We start from the raw sequence: 24,206 nt of genomic DNA on the forward strand, positions 1-24,206 counted from the left end.
CAATATTTTTCTGGATTTTTTCATAATCAAAATTCGATTAGTGACAGCATAAAACAATGCTACTTTGTCTGTTCTACTAAGTAAATAGATAGTTTTCACTCTTAAAAGATTTTTCTTACTACGAGTCCTAATAATGACCATCGTTATTTTTACCCTTCAGACAAGCTTCAGGGGAACCTATTACTTTTCTAGGGATAAAACCAAGATTTCACAAGAGGACTTTTTTGGTGTGAAAAGGAGTCTTGCTCTTTCCCTGGAAATAAAGCTAGAATTTTGGAAGTAAACCCTTCATCATTCAACCACTCTACTCTCATACGAAATGTCCCTAATTATAACACCTACAGCCCTCCGTAGCTTTTAGGTATTTTTTCAACAGACAAAGTACTTCTGCAGTGTGACTTCTTTACCACACTCTTCTTCTGCCTACTTCCAGCAGATTCCTTCCTGGGATTCCTCAGGTATCTCTGCACCTGGAGTTCTAGACAACATAGAACATTACACCAACCCTTTATTTTAAGAACATATAATCACTAATCAATAATCATTACCAAACTAATCAATAATTAAACCGAGCTCTGCTACCAAGAAACTGATCCAGTGCCAATACCAAAAATTGATCAGGGATCGATACTCCACAATTCACTAGAATGGCCCATACACATTCACCCATTATCTTATATGCTCTGGGGTCAATTTGTTTAGTTAATTTCTTATTTCTTGTAAAAATCTCCTACAACATTTTATTTAAATAACTAATATGGATATCAACTCTTCCTCTACTTGGAGTGTGGACCAATTAGTTGAGTAGTTGATGGTAATAATGAGACACTAACTCACTATAGATCTGTCAAATTAACCACAGACTCTTGGTAGGGTTAATAAGTGAGTTTTATCTAAAAAATTTAAGTAAATGCTCATATACAACTGGTCACAATAACAAACATCGAGCCTCACGATCAGAAAAATAATGCAACTTCACATAGACTCATCTTTGCAAAGACATTATGCAATGAAGGAGTGGATAGAGTAAGAGACATAAGGGTTCAGCAGAATGATTATGCCAAACAGTATAATACCTAACGGAGGGATAGATGAAGAGACAACAGGTTCATCTAAAAATAATGCATATCGTTATATTGTTGATAGAGTGGATAGGTGGCGAGACAAAAGATTCAGAGATAATTACATTATTGTGGAGAATGACATAGGCGAAATACCAACCTATCGATCTGTAGGAAATCTACCCCCTGGACCCATGAGATGATGGAGGTTACCCAAAAGGTAATCAGTAAACCCAAAGATTTGGTCTGAAATAGGGCAGGATAGAAACAGCTAGGACTCTCTGCACAAAACCGACGGACAGCGACGTATCTCCCCGCTTCTCTCCTGCCAGCCTAAATTCTAATCCACACCCCTAAAGGCACCCCAGATATACCCTGCGGTGGATCTGACCAGCCCACTAATGTTACATTCTGTATTCAATTTTGCACAGGGATAGGTGGGTTTCGAGGGGTGGCATGATCACGCCACCATGACTTAGCATTTACTCAACAACTTTATTGTGTAAAAAGGTTCTCACAGTCCAACCTCCAGTTTATTTATGTGTTCCCTATATATGATGCAATTTATTTCAAATTTCTTTATTCAATCAACATTTCTGCAGAGCACATCTCCGGTCCCACGCTCGGGTACATTATTGGCAGACATCTGATGCTCTATCCTTCACTCCTTCATGTTGATTATGCCAAATTATATTCCCTGCTTTCTCTACTAAAGTTAAGACTGATGGTCTTTTATTTGCTTGCTAAAAGTGGTGGAGTGGAGTAAAACAATTCAAGGTTATACTTTCAATTTAGTCATACTCTAAAGGACCACAGACTGAATTTCAATTTTGTGGGTTTAATATAAGGCCAAAAATAATTGAATATAAACACACCTCAGAATCAGAGTATATAGATACATGAAAATCAATAGAGAGCAGAGACTACGAATATAATTCATTCGGCATAAAAGGCATAAAGTGATGAACTCCAAAATCAGAATACAGCACAGAATAGAAGCTGAGTCCAATTTTTTTTTCATCTGGGATGAAAACAAACCAAAATCTCTTTCTCTACTCTGCTCTAAATGAGGGTCCTACCAATCTCTCTTTTGTGATATCCCAAAGGTGTCAGCACGTGTTGACTTCCTAAGAAGTACTCTCGTCAAATGGGTCTGATAGCTTAAAGCTATGGAGCTCGCTCTAAGATGCTCCTTCTCCTCCGAAAATAAGCAGAAGACTCCAGAATCTGTCCCTGCGCATCATACAAAAAGACAATGTTCAACCCACAATACATCACATGGTGAACGTTTTTCAATTGCAGCGTTTTCAGTAGCTTTCCACAGGAGCTTTAATGATTTTTTTCTTCGTCTTCCAGTGGCCTTAGATTTCAGATAGGCCAGGCATGAAAGGAGTCCTCTCTTCTCGCCTTCCAGACTTCATCAAAGACTTTCCGGGTATCTCCTTAAATCTAAGAATAACGAGGCCGAATTCCTGCACCTGCAGTAGGATGAGAACACACTGTCTTCGAGCACAAAAAAGGATTCAATTAATTATTTCTTGAGCAACCAAGGAGAAACGAAACCCAAAACAACTTACAGTTTGGGTCCACAATTCAGGCAACTTAAACTAAACATAGTATACACTGCACGTGTATAATTTCATCCTGCACATTACACATACAGGAATTATAAGTGTCTCTAATACATGTAAAATACTACTTGAATGTGCACACTACAATTTAGTCTTACGTGAATAAATGCATCTTAATAATTATGAAGCACTGCAAACGACAAAATACATGTGAGTGCGTTTCAACCATGAGTATAGTGCACCCATACAATTTAGAGTGTTGTAAGCGCTCTATCAATGTCATTTGCAATCCTCAGCACATCTTGCTTGTCTCATGTCAGAGTAGACTCGCTCCGAGCAAACTCCCCCTCCCCAATCACACCTATTTCTAAAATGGAGGCTTCATTCAGCATGTTGAAGTAAATGAAAACAAACAATTATTAATTATATGATGATGAAACCCTCTCTGTTCCCCACCTACCTTGCACTACCTCCCCAATAATGTTAGCTAGCATGAGATTAGTGCAAAGCAGCATTAATGATTAACTTTTAAAAGCAGGATGCAACGTGCACAACACTGATGTACATGCGGCCTACTCATGCAACTTCTTTGTTTATTTTTCAAACCACAAGATTATTGCACATTATTCATTTACATGTCATTTCAGGAATGTGCTAAGCAATTCTCCTATGCATTATGGGGTGACTTGATCCAATCAGGTTTCATTTTTGTGAAACCCTGCTCCATCAGGGGTTTTCTGACAACTAAACCTTTTTTCGTGCTAGAACACACCACACACCTTCCCACAAAATAATCAATCTTTTTATCCATGAATGGCCACCACAACATCTTTCCGATCCTGCACTTGGTGAAAGTCTTTCCAAAATGTCCCTCATGTCCCATTTTGATCAGCCTCACTCCGATTTTTTCTGGTGGGACAAATGTATCTCCTCTCAAAAGAAGACCCTCTTCTATAGAAGAGTCATCATGCACCTTCCAGAAAGGTTAAATGGTAATTCCAATGATCTTTCCTGACACACAACATAATTTAAATACAAATATTTATGGATATATTAGCAGTTAGAAAAGCTAAAATTAATCATTTTAAAAAATAAATTCTGAAATATGACAGAGACAAAGACTTGAATGGAAGCAAAACAAATCTAAACACTGTACTTGGTGATTCTCAATTGTTAACTTAGCTGAAACTTGATTTCCACCCATTATTTGTGTACAATATTGTTTAATCAATAAAACGTCAGTGCAGATTTAGTGGCCTTTTCAATAGAGTGCTATTGGTAAGTGACAGTACACTACCACACCATGCATTAGTTATATATTTGTGACAGTATGCTCCAAAATGCATCATTTGTTACATGCTAGAATCTCACTATTTGCTACTCGTCCTTTGCGTGACACTTGGATTTTTCGCAATCTTTATGAGTGCAGTGATGATAGACTGCTGGCAGCATTCCCACTCTTAAAATTGTTTGAACATCACCAGATGTCAGCCTTTGCATCACTGACAAATATACTGACTTTTATTTTCAATCATATCTCCTTTAGAAAATAGCTTACTTCTGAATAAGTTATATGAGGACATGGTGGACAGAGTTACTCATGTGGAGGAAAGGACAGGCAGACTTGAGGATGATGTGAATAAATGGCAGGCATTCAAGGAAGCGCAAGAGAAGGTGGTGGAGTACGTCCAGTGGAAGCTGGAAGATTTTGAGAACCGCCAAAGGTGAAATAACATCAGACTGTTAGAGGTGGCGGAGGGGGTTGAAGGGCAGGACGTACGGGCTTTTGTTTTCACCTTGCTGAAGGGGGCCTTTCCTGAAATTAGTACATGGGATTGGGAGAAGGAGGTGCAGCGAGCACATCGATTTCCCTTGACCAAAAGAAAAGCTTATGTACCAGCTCAACCTGATAGACCCAGAGCAATCCTTGTCTATGTGGATAATTATCTCCTTAGACAGAAAGTCATTGTTAAGGCAAGACCTGAGGCCAGACGGTTGTTTGACGGTACTACATTCTTCGCTCGCCCAGACTTTTGTCACACTACTGTGGAAAGGAGATGGCGGCTAAGGCAGTTGATTGCCCCATTTCAGGGTCTGGGCTGCGAAACCTACTTGCTGTACCCAGCACGCCTTAAAGTGCTAGTTAATGGGCAAGTCAGAATGTTATTTTCCGAGGTTAAAGCCCAACTGTATTTAACAGAATTGAAGGAGCTGAAGGGGAAATGAGCATTTAGCTTTGCGACGTAGTTGGGAACTGGGCAATTAATGCAATGCTGTAACAGGGTTTTCTTTTTTAGGAGTTCAGTATACATACTTTATGAGTACACTAACATAGAATAAGCACATTACTGGATACAAGGGGAGGGGGGGTTGCGGCTTGCTGCGGGCTCAAGCTGTCACACATAGGTCATGTTTGACCTATTTGCCTGTAAGGGAACGGGGAGGGTTCTGAGGGAGGGGGTTTGGAGGGGTTTTGGGGGGGTATGGGGCACAGCACAGTTTGGTATTTGGGAAATGGTAGTGAACATGTGAGCTGGAATGAACAAAGTAAATTGATTTAAAATAAGGAGCTTGGAAACTTAGAAGGTATAAAGAGAAACTTGTTGGATATTTGGTTGGGACAGCAATTTGATGTGTTTTAATGAATACACGAATAGTGTCATTAAATGTATGTGGGCTAAATGATCGTCTTAAAAGACATCGAGTGTCAGCAATTTTGAGAGCAATGCGAGTAGATTTCGTATGTCTTCAAGAGACGCATATTGAAGGGGGAAAGGGGTATTTGCTGGAGCAATTGGGGTTTCATCTTGTAGCATACTCTAAACAGGGGGCCAAAACTAGAGGAGTGGCTATACTCTCTAGGAGAAATGATGTTGTAATTAGGTAAAAGCTGGAAGAGCAATGGGGTAGATGGGTTTTAGTGGAGTGTATGATTAATGGTGAATGGGTTACGTTGGGGTCAATCTATTGATCAACTGAAGATGAGCCGGACATATTTGAATTTTTAGACTTGGAGTTAGCCTCATGGCCTGTACCCATTATTCCCTGTGGAGATTTCTACATAAATGGAGTACGGGGACTGGGTTTCGAACCAGGAGATCGTTATCTGGGCCGGAAAAAAAGAACGTGTCGAGCAATTCATAGCTTAGTTCGGAATAACTCCTTTGTAGATGTTTGGGCAAAGTTGAAACCTAAAGACCCTGGTAGCACTTATTACTCCGCCCCACACAAGATTTGTGTTTGGCTTGATTATGTTTTTATTTCTAATGGTTTATTGGCAAAAAGTCAGATTGAGAAACTACCAAGGATTATCTCTGATCCTAGCCCGATAATTTTAACTTTAGAAATTATGAATATGACTAGGCATGAACGCACATGCACTTTTGAGAGGGGATTGTTAAAAGACGAAGGATATGTCCAACATATCAAGGAATGGATAAAAGGGTTTTGGGAAATTAATAGAGGTAGTGCCTCTTCTGGGGTAAATTGGGACGCCTTTAAGGCGGGTATTCGTTGTGAGACATTGGGCTTTAGCTTATATAGACAAAGGCAGGAGCAAATAAGATCTCAAAAATTGGCTAAAGCAGTAATAGATGCTGAAGAGGAATTGTCCTTAGCAACTATATCGAGGGCACCTTTGGATTAGGCACTTCTTAACTTTGCAAAGGCGAAAGCAGAAGCTGAGGAGAGTATAGCTAGTAAAGCAGCCGCTAAATTTCTCACAAAAAGGGAGCAATGCCATGAATTAAGCGAGCGCGTCGGGCATACACTAGCGGTTCGTACAAGGCAGAAAGTAGCTTTAGGGGAGGTCAAAGAGATCTCGGACGGTAAGGGAGGGATATTCACAGATTCAGACGGGATTCGAGAGGTATTCAGGCAGTTTTATGCTATGTTATACAATGAAGATCAACCACAGGACCTCTCGGAAATTCATGGGTATCTTAGGGACATATCAGCCTCATCTCTATCTGAGGAAGATAGGGAAGATTTGGATGCACCTCTAGCTCCTGAAGAGATTCTGATGGCTCTGAATAGTCTCCGTCAGGTAAAGCTGCGGGACCTGATCAGATTCCCATTGAATTCTATAAAGCCCTCCAGGGCATAATTTCTCTTGATCTGATAGATACAGTACAGCAGGCCCAGATAGGAACTTCAGTTCCGAATTCCTGGTCAGGCGCAGATATAGTAATTATCTTGAAGAAGGGGAAACTATCTAGAGAACCGGGATCCTATAGACCGATAACCTTGATGAATTCTGATGCCAAAGTTTTCTACAAGGCTACGGCTCTTAGGCTTTGTAATTTTGTAAGTAAACTTGTTAGCTCTACCCAGCATGGATTTATTCCTGGAAGAGGCACTACGCAACATGTGCAGAGGGTTATTACTCTTTTTGATGCCATGGAAGTCCTAGGAGACCCTATGGCAGTTATGTTACTGGATGCCGAAAAGGCATTTGATCGGATCTCCTGGGACTACCTCTGGGCGACTTTAGCATGGTCTGGCATCGGAGAGGGCTTCATCAAGGCTATTCAGGCTCTATATATTGCTCCTACAGCTCGTATTCGAGTGAATGGGGGATATACGGCGTCTCTGCAAATTAAACGGGGCACAAGGCAGGGCTACCCGTGCTCGCCATTACTTTTTGCGCACTATTTCGATCCCTTACTTCGTAAATTGGAAGCAAATAATAGGATTCTTCCTATAAAAGCAAAAGGTGCGGAATGTAAAATATTGGTGTATGCCAATGACGTTGCCATCGTTACTCCAAGACCTGCTGATGCCATAGTCAAGGTGGAGTGGGAGGCCTTGACTTTCGGTCAAGTGTCAGGATATGCACTAAATGGGCCTAAGACACAGATAATTAAGAACGAGGGGGCCGTGTGCAGTGATATGCGAGTAGTTGTGTCTTTCTTCGGATTAATATTTCGGCAGATTTGGACCAAATTGTGGATATGAATATTGAACCTTGGCCAAAGCTAAAAAAGATTTGGATAGGATGCATAATCCTCATTTATCTATAGTAGGGCGTTGTAATATGATTAAAATGGTTTTATTACCTAAGTTTCTCTACCTCTTTAGGGCAATCCCATTTCTATTTCAGGCAAAATGGTTTATATTGTTAGAGCAGATGATTAATAGATTCACATGGGCACATGGGAAAATCAGAAGGGCTCTACATTATATGGCACTGCCTAGGGACAGAGGAGGCTGGGCCGTCTCTGATTTTAAACTGTATTACTGGGCGGCAGCCTTTCAGTATATGACCAGAGGTCAAATTAGGGTCTATAGATATTTACTCGCTAATGCTTGGTGGGGAGGCAGAGAACTGTTTCTTAAAGTATACAGACCCTAGCTACTTTAAAAAAACAAAATTTAAGACCTTGATGGCTGCTTATAAGATCTGGACTTCATTTAAGAGAAAAAATGGACTGGGGAGGTTCAATGCCTATACTCGGTTATGTAGGAATTATACTCTCCCGGGGGGAAATATTTGCGGATGCTGTCTTTGCAGAATGGGGGCGACGTGGAGTTAGGAAATTAGGGGATCTGATGGGCCCGAATGGAATCTGTCAGTTTTCAGAAGTGCAGGGGGCTTATGGTATTTGATACGAGGAACTTTTTAAAATATCTACAAGTCAGGAGTTTTTTAGTAAATAAATAGGGTGGGCCTGCTGGTTTTGGGAAAAATACAATTTTGGATGTTTTATGCTGAGCTGATCGCAATGCGAGAGGATGATCTTGGTAAATATTAAAATAAGTGGGCTGTGAAACTTGGGATAGGTCAAGATTGTTTCCAATTGTCCTTAGAGCTAGGACGTTCTATACTATGTTCAGAGGTGCTGCAGGCTCAACATTATAAAACGATCTATTCACTGTATTATACGCCAGCAAGGATTGCGCAGTGGGGAGGAACAATGGGTATTAAATGCCCCCGCTGCGATAGCTTAGATGCCGAAATAGTACATAACTTTGCTCTCTGTACCCATTTAAAGTCATTACATAGGGCTATAGAATCCTTTTTAGAGAGATCCCTGGGAATTAAGATTTCTCTTACACCATCCATAATATTATTAGGGGTGAATAGTGAGGACATGCAAGGCAATTCAAGTTATTTTACTTTTATGGCTATGTCCATCCTTCGCATGTGTATTGCAACTGTATGGTTAGACAAAGTCCCACCAACATTCCAGCAGTGGTTGGCTAGATTGCTTTCTGTACATAATTTAGAGAAGGGGACATTTGCAAGGAAGGGCAGAAGGGGGAGAAGATTGGGGATACGTATATAGGAACCCATCTCTATTTGGAGGGAAAAATAATAGTAGGGGTTGTTTTGTTTATCTCCCTTTTATCCTTTTTGTTTCAGTTGTAATTCTGCTCACATTATAGTTTATTTATGTATTTTTGTTTAGGTATGTTTCCCAGATGACTTATTGTTTTCTGTATGGTTATCTTTTATTTTTGCTGTGCTAGGGAAAAATGTAAAACGCAATAAAAATATTTTTTTTTAAAAAAGGAAATAGCTTACTTCTTTTCTTAAATAATTGTGTTTCTATATCTAAACACTCTAGCTAAATGGTTTTCTTTATTTTACGTCCACAGAAGTACTTCGATATTCTGCCAACTGTAATCTCTTGGTGTGTGTATATACAAAGCAAGAAAAGAAAATAACAATAATGAAGCCCTACATCTCTCTGTTGCTACTGCCAATTTTATGTAAGTCCCTTGCAAAAGATTATTTTTGCTAAACATTACATATTTAAAGAACCAGATCATTAATGCATATTTCTCTTTCAGTTTTGCCTTTGCTTTATGCTGATCAAATTCCATATGAGAATACAACTAGTTCGCCATCAACAGATAACGGAACAACAATAGGTAAGACACCAAAATATAAAGGTAGTATGAAAATATATTGATGCATGTGATTTTTTATACCTTTTACATTCACTCACAATTATGTCTTTAATTTTTGAGAGCTTAGTCCATGACACTATTCATAAAACGTCAGAAATCTCCACCCAATCAATTCATCATCACTCAATCAGTATTTGTAAAGCCTTGCTGCTTTGGGTGTGATCAGTTGAAACGCCAGGTCTTGAGTCCCTTTCTGAATTCCAGAACAAAGGGTGAGGTCCGAACGTAAAGGGGAAGGTTGTTCCAGGACTTAGCAGTGAAGTAGGAGGACCATCCTTCGCTGTTGCTTCAGCAGATGCAGGGTTGTAGGCAAGAGAGAGGGAGAGAGAGGCAGAGCGCAGATGTTTAAAGGGTTGATGGATGTTCATTCAGTGGCTGATGTATACTGGGCCTTGAGTGTGAACTGGTTTGTAGGTGTGGATCAGCATCTTAAATTGGCACACAATGGGGAGCCAGTGAAGCTTCTTGGAGTGTGAGGTAATGTGGGTCCGTTCGGGGAGGTCGAGGATAAGTCTGTCCACTGAGATCTGTATGGTCTGCAATCTCTTCGGGAGGTGAGAGGGGATTCCTATGTACACTCCTACAATCACGTATTTCTGACCTTGCATGACTGAAAATGTTTAGGCTTCCAGATTTACTAACATTTTTAACGTTACACCTTAAAACTTGTAACACTTTTGTGAATTGCATTTTCTCAAGCAACATTCGAAACATATCTTTTCACATACGAATGTGCAAATGCCTTTGCAAACTTTTTTTTCTCTGAGTGAAAACATTTTTATCCACAGAGAATTCCCTAACTCTACACACCTACCAATTCTGTAGGTATTCCCTTTACCATACTTGTAGGATAATAATGTGCCTGATGGAAGGGGCCTTTATGTGATGGTAAAGCCTATAATTTGCAAAAATCATTGGTTTTGAGACTACAAAATGGCGAGTGGAAATTTGCTAAGGGTCATTCCAAGTCAAAGACTTTCCTACTCACAATTTGCACTTTGTGAGTCATTTCATTTCAGATGGAACAGTGTTCATGATACAGTCCCACCTTGTGACTTGTTTGAGTGGTTTGTAAACACATCCACAGTAACAAGTTAGTTATTGGATAACAATAGTCAAAAACAGTGGTATCATTAGCAAAGTGAAAGCGGACACCATTGGACCAATTCTGCTTTATAAATGTGGTATTCTTGCTGAAGGGGGACACAGGTGGGCCTATTAAGTACAACAGAGATTAATTACTTTTGACATGAAAACTCCTGTTTGTACCTGAAATGGAATATCAGGTCAGGCCATATTTTCCGATCTTTGCAAAGGAGATACAAATTCTGAGGTGTGCACAAGGGGATGTGTTCCAGGTTGGCAATAATCAATGTGCTCCTCTTAGCGGCCTGATCCCGGTTTCAAGCAACTTGCTAACCTTAGGTTGGACGTTTTGTAGGGGTCGGGATGTTCGCACCTTCAACTCCTGGCATGCTTCTTGAAACCTCTGGCACTGCTTCTGTGAACCCTGGACTCAGATATCACAAAGGCAGTGGCAGGAATAGAAGGAAAAGAGGATTTGAATGTCCCCTGGTTACCTTTGTGTTGCTGAACGAAAACTGAAGCCTTTTAACTCATTAGAGTTTGTATCCCAAATGTTTGAATGTTTTTATTTTGCAAATAGGTAACATTCTGAAGTATGTGCTCAAATGAATTAAAATGTTGCTTTCATGCAGACTTATTACAAAAGCCCTATTCATTGGCTCCAAAAGCAGCAGCGTTCCTTTGACTTTCTCTGCTGCTGCTGAACTTTGCATGTGCCTTTTCAGTGCCTCTTTCTCCGGGAGATGTGAGAAGAAAAACAAACCCTAGGGTCACCTGGCAGGTTGCACCTGCTTCACATGGACTTGCAGTCAGCAAGTTGGATGAGTGCCTTTTTTCTGCTGCTTCACATTAAAATGATGGTTGTGCCTTTTATTCGAGCCTATATTTAAGTACTGAAGGCCGTGTCTGCGGGCAGAGTATTGCTTTTGGCTCCTGCCTGAGCCTGGGCATTTGGAACTGTGTGTTGGTATGTGGGTCTGCGCATAGACGTGGAGATGTGTCCATGATGGCTGTGTTCACGGTGAAGACTGCTGCAGACCTGATGTATGTAGGCAGCAGTCCTGGCCTATACTAGCTGCACCCATAGCCAGGGCTACTGGAATTAAGCGATTCTGCGGCCATTGCATTTTCTGCATATTTGTGGCTTTGCTGCATTTGCCACCTAATTGATCATTTGCTTCATATTCTGCTGACTTTTAAACAAATGTATCTAGTTCAAACTGATAAAAAGTTAATTAAAACACCGCAACACATGTTGCTGCGCACTGGAAGCCCCTTAGCAAAGATTGACTGGTCATGTTGCTTATTGCTGTATTTGGGCGTCAGACTAGTACTAACCAGGCAAAACCTTTGCCCAGATAGTGTTAACTTGTGCAAGAATGACAAAATAATGAGGCAATACTGTCACCTAATGTCACACAATGCACTGCACTTTTGCTGCATAATTAGTAAACGCTGTCACATAATTTGATTTTCTCCCGCTGCATGATTCCAGTGGCCCTTCTAAGAGGATATAATAGCACGGCCATAATTGTTATATAATCTAGAGTTGGTTTTTTTAGTTCAGCAATGTCATCTTAATGATAATACGTAAACAAGAATGTATCTAACATCATCAGGATCAAATGGTTATGTGATGTCATCACTGGCTAAAAGTTTACATGATGCCATTTCCGTTATCCTGGCATTTGGCATCCTTGGGAATGAGCAAAATACTAGGCACATGCATGAAGGTTTTGGGTGGCAAAAAAGATCACAGCAATATGTTTCTTAGACTTGAAATTAAAAAATGTTGCCACCCTTCTGCTGGTGCTCAGTACTTTCTGGAGCAGCACATACCCTATGAGACTCTTAACTGAGAGAGCTGGAAAAGCTGGGATATATAATGAGGGCCCTTTCCAGAAAAAAACTAAAAACACAGCAGCTTCATTTCCTTCTACTGTATTTTTTTTAAGTTTTAGTTTATTTGGAACAATAAAACAGCACAACAGTTAACATAAGCAAAAGTAATCAAATGGAGCAAGAGTTATAAGCATAAAATGCAATGCATACCAAATATATTCCTTCTGAAATATATATATAAATATGAAAATATGTACATGCCATGCTATAAAAACCATGGAAATGCATAAGGGGCATAGGGGGTGGGTGATGGAAATAGAATTAGTGGAAATAGAAATATATCTATGCAGTAAAGATTAAAAATGTATAACAATAGAGACTGTAGACATTATGAAAAAAGAGTAAAAGAGACTATTGCATACACATATTTGTAACACTGTGTAATGATTTATGAATTTAAATATAAAAGGCTGGTGAATGAGCTTGAGGGGGCTTCCGTACCTCTGCAGACACAATAATGTTTTTATTGACAAGTGAGTTAGTAGGATAAGTAAGCAGTGATGGGAAGCCATAATAGTTCTCTCTTTATGATATAGGAGAAACACAGTTGGTGTCTAATCTATGATGAGAGCAGATAGCATTTCACCAAGATCTAAAATTAAAGTTGTGAGCTTGTTTCCAATTGGCCATAATTAAATGAAAAGCAACAGCTAATAATAAACCTAGCAGTATTGACTTGGAGCTAAATAAGGCCATTAAGGAGCTAAACTGCCCAAAAAAACATGTGTTGAGAAAAATGTTATTGCAACCTTGAAAATTGTATTAATTTGTTGCCAAACTAGGGGCATATCAACAAGGGCTTTATCTCTGCTTTTTTGGCTTTAAAAGCCAAAAAAGCAGAGATAAAACTAGCACCCTATCAACAACAGGGTGCTAACACGCAAATTTGCATGTTAGCACCCTTTTACTCTACGCTTCCCCTTGCATCTCTAATGAGATGCAAAGGGGGCGTTCCAGAGTAAAATAATAGGAGAAATGTCGCTAAGCGACATTTCTCCTATTATCAAGAATGTCGCTAACCCTGTTAGAGACAAAAAAAGCAGCGCTAACCGCGGTTATCGCTGCTTTTTTACGTCTGCTAATTTTCAGACTTAGCCATGATATCCTATGGAAGGAGGATATCATGGCTAAGTTTGCCTGTCCCTATCAACAAGGTAACGTGTGATTATCGCTGGGTTTCCAGCGATAATCTCACGTTAGCCTGTTAGCGTGTAGATTTTTATCGCTATTGAGATAAGCGTTGCTAATAGCACGCTATCTCAGCGATAAAAATTCACACTAGCCGGCGATAATTATCCTCACGCTAAGAGCGCTGAGCGATAATTATCGCCGGTTGTTGTTGATATGCCCCCTAGTTTCCTAAACTGGAGAATAGGAGGGCAATTTTGAACAACATATGTTTCAAAACAGCATTTGAATATGAAGAGGACCAACAATAGGGACTTAAGGTTGGAGAAATGGATTTTAGGGTTATGTGATTAAGTAATAAACAGTGATAGACAATAATTAAGAGTTTGTGTAGTGTTTGCAGACCGGGTAGATTTATGAAGCTTAAGCCATATCTTATCCCACAGAGCAGTATGCCAACCTTCCATCAAATCAAAGTTAACTCAATCTTTGATTTGTTTCTGACAGAGGTAACATGCAGTGACTTATAACTACTAGAGGTCGAGGAGTTGGTGCCTAATAATAAGAAACGTATAGCTGATGTAGCGGGCAAGGAAGATGTGTGAAGTAGCATGGAAATAAAATCTGTGAGGGATGTGCATATAAGTTCATATTGTGGTCTAGCGGTAGATGGTAGGGAAAATTTAGTTTGGAGATCAGAAAAGGATAGAATCTGAGTATCATTAAAAAGTTGTGATAACCAGTATAAGTGCTAGGTTTTCCAGTATATACAACGATTGTTAATTTGAAGAGATTTATTGTACCAAATAGGTTGTTGTTGAAAGGTAACAACCAAGGGATAGGTAAAGGGTAAAAGAAGTGGTAGAATGTTATGAGAGTCAGTGATCACAGGAGTACGTAACTGAGAAATATTTGTTGTGAAAGTCAGAATTTCCTTAAAATCAAAAGGGGAAATAAAAGACTTTTCTAAAAATGTCCATAAAAGAGGATGCAAGGGGAGGTCTGAATAGAGCCATTCAGCAGATTTTCTCAGGTAGAAAGCATAATTATATTTTTTTAAATCTGGAAATCTAAGGCCACCGTCAAGTTTATCTCTTTTCAAGGTTGATAAACCTATGTAAAGGGTTTTTCCTTTCCAAAGAAATTGTGATACAAGCAGATCTATTCTTGTAAAATAATAATTAAGAACGTGAACTTGAATCATATAAGTAATATATCAAATCAATCAGGCTTTGTAAAGCGCTGCCACTCACCCGTGATGGTATTAAGGTGCTGGTGAGGTGGTGGGGGGGGGTGCTGCTGGTCAGTTTGAGCGCTGGGGTTCAATCGAAGAGCCAGGTCTTGAGATCCTTCCTGAATTGGGTCAGCGACTGGCATTGTCTCAGGTAGGGAGGCATGGTGTTCCAGGTCTTGGTGGCGAGGTCGGAGAATAGTCTTCCTCCAGGTCTAGTCTTGTTGTTCCGAGAGACTGTGACCAGGGCCTGCTGGGCGGAGCGGAGGTGTCTGGTGGTTATGTGGAATGAGCGGTGGTGGTTCATGTATGCTGGTCCTGTCTCATGAAGGGCTTTGTAGGTGTGCATGAGGTGCTTGGAAGTGATTCTTTTGTTGACTTTGAGCCAGTAGAATTCTCGGAGGTGTTCAGTGATATGGCTGCAGCTGGGGATTTCAAGGACAGGTCTGGGTGTGGCACTTTGAATGTTGTGTAATTTCCTGAGGAGTTTATAACAGTCCGTTTAGGTGGAAAACCAATCCATTTTAATGCATGAAACATAAAATCCCAACTGATAATATCAAACGCTTTGTCTGTATCTAAAACAATAGCAGCAATGGGTTGATCCAATGTGGATGCCTTACTTAAAATGTTAAAGAAGACACAAGTGTTGTCAGAAGCTAATCTGTCTTTAATAAAACCATATTGTTTTGGACCAATGAGATTAGGGAAGATAGGATCTATATGTAATGCTACAATTTTACAGTCAATATTAACCAAAGAAGTAGGGTGATAGCACTTACATTGCTGAGGTCTTTATTTTCTTTAAGAATAAAACAAATCATGGTGTCCTGGAAGGAGCCAAGAGAGACACCGCTAATGATGAATGAGTTAAACAAAAGTAGGAGGTTATGGAGGAGTTTTTCAAAATGACTATAACGTTTAATAGTAAAACCTTCAGGTCCAAGGGTTTTGCCTCTTCGTAGTATAGAGACTGCATGAGTGATTTCTGTTAATGAAAACGTACACCCAGCAGGTCGAAATAAATATCCTGGGATTGAAATGGTGTGATGGATTGAAAGTATTTAGTCAGGTCCACATGTAAGGGGTTGTGTCTCTGAAGAGTTTAGATTTGTATAAAAGTTAACTAATTCATTTAAAATATCCTTGTCTTTAAAAAGAGTGGTCACTGGACTGTTTTAAAGATTCTATTTTGGTTCCGTCTCTTCTAGCTTTCAAATAATTTGCCAATAATGTTCCCATTTTATTTTGACCCCCATAATATGCTACACTAATCTTTAAGAATTATGAAGAAGCATTATTTGTAGTAATCTGTTAAAGGTGAGTTTGGCATCAATAAGTTGCTGTTGTGTACAAATCTTTATAAGATCTGCACATTTAGACAACATAAACTAAGGGGTTGGTGTCCAGACTGGTTCCAGACACCCCGAAAGGACATGTTAGTCTGTAGACCAGCTAGGTCACAGTGCCACTATAAGCCCCACAACCTTACCAAGCAGTGAAGAGTTTCTGGTAACCATCGAGCATGACAACCCTGACCCCTCAGGAATTGTGGAAACAGTACAATACTTTTCACTCAGTCACTCGAGCTCACTTCTTCTCAGAGAGATTGATAAAATAAACGAAGGGGACGTTTTCAACAACCATTTATTGAACCAGCATCAATCTAGTATACAATACGTGTGCTGGGACAACCATTAGACAAAAACAGATACATACGATTACAAGCACCAGCAGAGCAAATAAAAGGTAGAATTCTACCATGATGCTAAAACAGTGAAAATATGCAGGCATATAGATACATGGCAGTAATCATGCATACTCCTAAGATGTCTACCCTATTTAAGTGTACCTGAATGTACCTAGCATGTATGTAGGTGTAAAGCCAAGAATCCCCTAGGAAAAAGCCCATCCCATTACCTTATCGGAAAGAATAAAGGACCCTGTCTTGGTCTCGAGTTGAACACCCCGCAAGGGATGTCAGACCACTGCGTGCTGAGAGTTCTGCGTGCAGGAATCTCAGTGTCTTGTGTCAGCATGGAAGCTTCTACTCTGGTTTGCCCAGCGTAGACGTGGTGCTTATATACCCAAAAGGTACACTCTAGGGTTCTACCTAGATGTGTCATGGTACTGTGAGCCGATCATTCCAGGATGACGATATCGGTGACTTTTGTACAGAGTTATTATACAGAAGATGGTAATCATTGTGTGTGATACAAAGAATCCTCATGCAAAATAAATGAGGCCAGTTTTCGAAGAAAACCACACAACATTTATTTGGCACCTAACTTATTAAAAGGTCAGCTACTGAGCTCTTATGAAGAGCAAGGTAGGACAAATGAAGGTAAAAGGTTGTGCAGCTACCTGGGCCTATACTGGGGTTCACAACAGTGCTTTAAAGAAACCTTGTTTCTTGAGTGATAGTACGTATACTCAATTTCTTTGATGTTGTCGAGTAATTTATTTGATAGACTTCCACAGATTTTTTGTTTTGTGAGACAAAATTTTGATTAATACCTGGTGATGCTACCTTAATTGGATCGTAACTCATTAGAGATGAGGAGTCAGTGTAGTGTTACAGGCAAAAAATTCAGAGGCAAATACTTCAAATTGAGATGTAAATTTTGTGTCTAAGAGAAGTGAGTTGTTAAAACGCCATCTACTTGCATGTTGCGAAAAGAGTATGAGGTCAAGATCAGTGTATACTGGTGAGTGATCCGATATCAAAATGGATCCAATGGATCAAATATGAGGAAGAATAAGAAATAAGCTCAGTAAGACGCAAGAGGAAGATAGGTTAAGTAAGATAAGTCATAAGGAGGAAAGTGGGACAGAATGTAACCACAAAATGAAACATGAGCAAAGAAATAGTGAAACAGAAAACATAGAGACAATACAAGTTATATAAAGGACGACTGAAAAACCTTAGTTAAAATACAAAACAAGAATAAAAGGGAGGGTGACAACACCAGAAGATAATTGCAACAATACCCAAAGCTCAAAAGGATGTTAGGGCAGTCTTGACATGGATGAAAACATCACATAAAAGTAAGACCAGAAAGGAAGGAGACATGAGAAACATACCTCTATCATTAAAAGAGTTAATTTAGAACTAAGACATTGCTATAATATAAGAAAAATATCATACAAATTAGTCACAAAAGACACTAAATAACTTAATAGTTATAGAAAGAAAACATGCAAGAGAACAAGTAAATAATTAAGCAATTGTTGAGGTGTCAACGTCTTCTCCTCCATGTTGCTGATAAAATTTCTTAAGCACGGCACACTCCTCATCAGTAGTAGTCTTTTCTTTATGTCACCTTAAGCAATCAGGGGTGCATTTGACCAAACTGAGCATTTATCGCTCTTAATTGAGGGTGCATATCCATAAACTGCTTCCAGATATCTGCTGTGACCTTAGCTACTTTTTGGAAGTAAAATATTCTATGACTAAAATATTCTATTATTTGTTGTTTAGTTATAACCGCAGACATTTCTTGTAAAAGATGGGTGTATTACAAGAAAAACAGTATAACTTCTCTTAGTTTTGTGGAGACTCTGGCACCCAGTCTAAGTACCCTCTTTATATTGAGAGGGGTGGTCATAGACATGTCAAGAAACTTTGGAAGGAAGGATTGAAAATAGACGGTTGGATTAGAACCCTCAGTATTTTCAAGAAGACCATATTTACAAACGTTATTCCTGCATTTTCGATTTTCAACATACTCGGTGTGCTTTTTGAGGAGAAAAATCTCTGCCTCTAAATGGGCAATACGTGAAGCTGCAAGTTGAAGGTTATCTGTCTTTTGCTCCACAAGCAAAACTTGTGACTCCAGAGAAGACTATTTATCATCCAGACATTGCAATATCTTGGTCGTCTCCTCCATAAAGTGGTTTTAGTGCGTGAATTTCCTCAAGCATCACATCCATTGAGGCCAGGCTAGATTTCACTGGAAGAGGGGGGATCTTTTTTTGACCTCTTTTTTTACCCAAGTGTCATTTTACATCGTGAAGATGCTTTTAGAATTGTACCTGGATGAGAGCAAGTTTCTGAGAAGTAACGTCATACATATCATTATATGTAGAACCTGTTTCTGATCGTTTAACGTTGTTGGAGCACCAGACAGCTTAAGATTTTTTTGTTTTACCCATATAAAATTATGCGCTAGAAAAGTGGAAAGACCAGAGTACTGCTCGCTGCACATGGTCATGTGAGGTGCAATTTAAAACAGCAAAAAGGAACACTGAGGAAAGAGAAATGATGAATGAGAAAAAACTGTGAACACATTGGTGGATATCCTCATTGATGCAACTGCAGAAAAGGTAATTATTTAGTTTAACAGTGAAGCAGTATTCCAAAATCCAAACATTAGAGAGAAAAGGCCCCAAAGATTATTCTGGTAAGATTGAGACATGTGGCAGTATCACACTGTTGTAAATTGTTGTTAACAGAGAGGCTCAAGAAAACAGCTGATAGGAGCGCTGAGGTAACCAAACAACCTAACAAGAATGAAAGTATTTAAATTGCACTAACCTCCTACTATTCAGCATATGCAACATGTCCACAATAAAAAAGGCAGTCACCAGAGGGCAAGAACATGGCGCTGAGGAGGTTTGACAAATGCTGAAAGAGACTTCAACAGGCCCGGCTTGATGAGATAAGCATTCACCGCCTCACAAAATTACGGGCATGCCCTATGAGTGTGAATAGACAATACCCCTGGGCCAACCACACACAAAGGTAAGGGGTTATGCAGCAAAAATGAAATCCATGACTTACTGGGTGCCCAGGAGGAGAAGCATCAATGTCCCCTCTGCCGGCGAAAGCTATTTTGGCCACAAAGTCAGAAAATGGTCCTCTCGACAACCAGAGCTCAGAAGTGCTCAGCCATCTTGAGCGGCATCGAAACCACCCCCCCTTCCTTGTTCTTGTAACCGTCTTCCAATTGGAAGTTGGCTCCCCCCACACTGTCCAGTTCTCATCCTTATTTCCTTCATTCACTTTTAACTTGTCTCCCTATTTTACAACACTCATTCACTCCTTCACACTCTTCCTCAACCCCAATCCTCTCATCTTATGTTTCTTTTACTTCAGCCAAAAACCTTTAATAATATGCTTACTTTGTTTATGTCTTTTCTTGTTACCATAAATCCTTTGTAAAGAGATCAACCATTTCTTAAGCAGGTCTTTGCAATGTACAGCATGCTGATCTTCTGTTATAACGTCACTCTCTTCCAATAAAACTCCATTCTATAAAATGTTGGAAGTATAGATACTTCAGTCTTCTTAGGTAAGCTACTTTGTGGGTTGTCTTTGGAAGATGTTGGCACAAGGTCCTAGGATTGTATTTTAAGTGTGCCTTACCAAATTGCTTGGTTATATGGGAAACTAACTACATATCTCTTCTGTTGCATGTTAGAAACTGAGTTGTTGGTTGACTGGGGTGTGAACCACAAAAAGTCACTAAAACTTAACCTTTGTGTTTAACCCTGGGTCACTTGGCACAAAAACAGTCAGGCTTAACCCAGAGGCAATGTGCAAGGTATTTATGCAGCACATAAACCGTAAGACACACTAGAAAACCCCCAAACCATTTTACAAAAATAGAGTAAATTGTAATTATTTGACACCAAAACAATGAAAATCCAATCAGTAGACCTTCAAGAGTGAATCTTTTAACTTTTCAGTAAAAGACACATTAAAAACCCCCCAAACCATTTTGGAAATAAAGAGTACATTGTAATACAACATTTGACACCAAAATAACGAAAATTCAAGCAGTAGACCTGCAGGAGTTATTTTTTTAAAGTTTTTAGGTGAAACTAGTGCCTAAAAGATTAAACTTTCATCCACAGACATCCAGTCGCAAACAGTCACATGAGACAGGGTCAAACTCGAAAAAATATGGCCAAACTCCATTGAGCGCGGTTCAGATACAAGAAGTGTAGTGGGCCTGGTCAGTGCTTACCTTTGGCCGTAGAACAATTATTGAGCAAAATTTTCTCAGAAGGTGAAATTCAGTGGAGCAAGGCTGCAGGAGGTGTCTGATGAGGGGGCATTGTCACCAGATAGTCTTGGGGGAAGCCACTGCAAAGATTTCTACATTCATACATAGCCTCTGAAATGGAAGCCTAAAATGTCCAGCGGGACAAGGCAGCGGGCAGTAGCTGAAGATATTTCCAAAAGGCCAGATACCCCTTTGATGAAGCACTGCTGAAGAGGATTTGCTGCTTGTGAGAAGAACATAGAAGGGGAAGTCAATCTGACCGCCGATGCACCTCGGGAGGATAGGCAAGCAAGTTGGTCCCAGTCTCCTCCTGTTTCTCAGAGCAGTTTCTAGTAAAAAAAAGTCCCCACTTTTGGATTTTGGATATCTGGGCAACTTTAGAGTCCATGCCAGGGATCCAGGACAGGAGGGACACCATTTGGAGGGTCAGGAATCAGGCTGGGTAAAGGTGCAGGTTTAAGATGGAGGAGCCTTTTGTCTCCATGTGGCTCTGATCAGAAGGCTAGCAACCTAGCCTTTGATAGTCACTCTGGAGAGGTCCTGGGACATTTGAAGATCCAGTCCTTGTCTCCAGGCAGAATGTGGCAGAGCAGCAGGACAGTGGGGCAGCAATCCTGCAGAACAGCAGTCTAGCAGAGTGGCAGTCCTTCCAGCAGCATAGCACGTCCTTCTTCCTGGCAGAGTATTCAGAGGAATGGAAGTGTACCGAAGAGTTGGTGTCTGAGGTCCCCTTTATATACCCTGGTTCTTGAGGTTGGGGGAAGATTCTAGTCAGTGGCTTTCAATTGCATCAAATTGCCTGCATCCCATGCCCTGGCTGCAAGTTGGCTGTTGTTAGCACTTTGTGTGAAGGCACAGCACAGGCTATTCAGGTGCAAGTGGCGCTGTGCTTAGCTCCCCGCTCCCTATCCTGCCAGTAGATGCCCGAATCAGGCACAACTAATCCCTCTATTGTGTGACTGTCTAGAAGGAATTCACAAAGTCTAACTGTTAGTTTCACCCAGTTGGGTGACCCAAGGCAGACTCAGGTAAAAAAGGGCTAAGGGCAGAAAAAATCAAATGTTCTAAATGTGCCATAGGTAAAATTGTGATTTACCATTACATCCGGCTTTTCCCCACAATTCAAAAGACACCAAACATGTTATAGCAACCTGATCCCAATCGGAAATTACAGCTCATTCAAAATGGAATAAAGTATCCCCAATTGTATCCTACTGGAGTGATAGACCACACTTTTTTAATTACATAGCACCCTGCCCTGTAGGTTAGCTAGGGCTTACATTAGGGGTGCCTTATATGTAATAAAAGGAGAGTTTAAAGCTTGGCATTGGGGTTCTAATACGAAGCTAAATTGGCAGTCAGACTGCAGTGGCAGACCTGGGACTTGTCTTAAGGCGCTATTTAAATGGGTGGCACAATAAGTGCTGCAGGCCCACTGGTAGCATTTAATTGACAGGCCCTGGCTATAAGGTATACCATTCTACAAGGGACTTAGAAGTAAATTAAATATGCCATTTGGGCATAAGCCAATGTAACCATGTTTTAGGGGAGTGAGCACAAGGGCTATAGCACTGGTTAGCAGTAGTAAAGTTCATGGAGTCCTAGGGCAACATAAATAAGTGCAGGCATAACTGGAGGAGGAGAGGCAAAACATTTGAATGGACTGGTCTCACATTGAGTTTAAATGTGCATACAGTGGTGGGAGGCTTTCGGCACCACTAGGAAAACTGGTTACTAGAAAGTATGCAAGTGTGAAAGGAATGAAGACATTTTACAGATTTAATTCAAGATCAACTATTACTCTATACTAGTTTACTCATCCCAATAGAATTTTAAAACTAGTTTGTGAGGTGGAAACATCCCTCATTGGTGTGCTGAAGGGAATCCCTTTGTGAGCGCCTGAAGACTCTGAAATAGTAATTTTTAACACAATTTGAATTCCTACCTTTTAGAGGAACTTGCCTCTGTGGATATTAAAGTTCAGATCTAGTGGGAATGTTCAGGACTACAGTAGGCTATTGGCCTGTTTGCAGGATTTCTGTAAACTAACGTCATGCTAGGAAGAGACACACAACTGTTGCCAATAGTACAATGTGACTAAGTTCAAGAGGATTGTGATCTCTTTGGCTTATTCCCAAAACACCAATGAGAAGCTTAAAGGCTTAGGACCTCTTCAGAAGCTGGCCATTATCACCTGTGATAATAATTGCACCTTATAAAAACTGACACCACAGTGCTAGGTATTTATTGTGTGTGATAATTATGACCTAGCATGGTTTTGTGGGGAATTACGTGGATGTTGGTGCTCATTGCACCAAAATCTTCATGTTCTAGTAATTACCGAGCATTTGACCCCTACTAAAAATCTGCACATTTGACCTGCTGATAGTTTCCATGAAAGTTATATTTCTAATATGTACAGTAAAAGGAATTACCACATGCATCGAACTTTAATGGCCCACTCATAATGAGGGCCAAAGATGCTAACCCTGTTACTGGAGTGCTATAGTATGCATCTGGATGACAGCAATATGGGAAGCAACCTACATCACCCTGGTAACAAATTTCCCCAATGTCCTAACTGTCCAGGACCAAGGATCCCTGTTGATTATTCTTGGTGCATAGGATGTTAACCCTTTGTAGACACTTATGCTATACAATTATTATGTATCCCTGCTTTTAAAGCATGACCTGAAGTTGGTATTTTATAATAACTCTTCAAGTTCTTACCCGATTTGCTTCATTTTACTATTTGTCTTATTATTGTATTACTCACTTTACTTAATGTTGGTGATATCTTCATACTTTTTCATTTATTATTGATACTGTGAATTTGGTGCATTACACACACCACTGTACACATCATTTTTTCTGGGGAATGAGGCCACTGTTCAGGTCAAACAACCATAGATAAGACAAGTTTCCATTATTAAAAGCAATGTAACTATACTTTAACCTCTCCCTCTTTTAGTGAGCCAATTACCCTTCTGAATAACTGTTTTACCTGACAACTTAAGGGTGGTCTTCTGTCCAACGTTTTCCCTACCACCTTCACTTTTCTGACCTTGTTTTTGATAGCTTTAGGACTCTGTGCACTTTACCACTGTTAACCAGTGCAGAAGTGCTTACGCTCTCTCTCCTAAACATGGTAATACTAGCTCTTCCCCAATTGGCATATCTAATTTACTTATAAGTCCCTAGTAAAGTGCACTGCCAAATGTGAAGAGATAGATTGATGTCTCTGGAATCACAATTTATAATCCAAACTTATTGTGAAGTCAGATATTACATTGCAATTCTG

General features: G+C 40.0%; 1 protein-coding gene across 1 annotated transcript in view; it reads left to right on the forward strand.

Annotated features, from left to right (window-relative positions):
* The window catches only part of LOC146809257 (uncharacterized), a 45,234-nt gene that overhangs the window by 14,632 nt on the left and 6,396 nt on the right, over positions 1 to 24,206 (forward strand). The window contains exons 2-3 of the mRNA XM_085616080.1: positions 9,233 to 9,346; positions 9,428 to 9,508. Coding sequence (XP_085472206.1) covers positions 9,307 to 9,346; positions 9,428 to 9,508 — 121 coding nt within the window. The 5' untranslated portion in view covers positions 9,233 to 9,306. The remainder of the gene's footprint in view (positions 1 to 9,232; positions 9,347 to 9,427; positions 9,509 to 24,206) is intronic.

Source organism: Triturus cristatus, chromosome 7 (assembly GCF_964204655.1).
Source record: "Triturus cristatus chromosome 7, aTriCri1.1, whole genome shotgun sequence".
NCBI classification, from domain to species: domain Eukaryota; kingdom Metazoa; phylum Chordata; class Amphibia; order Caudata; family Salamandridae; genus Triturus; species Triturus cristatus.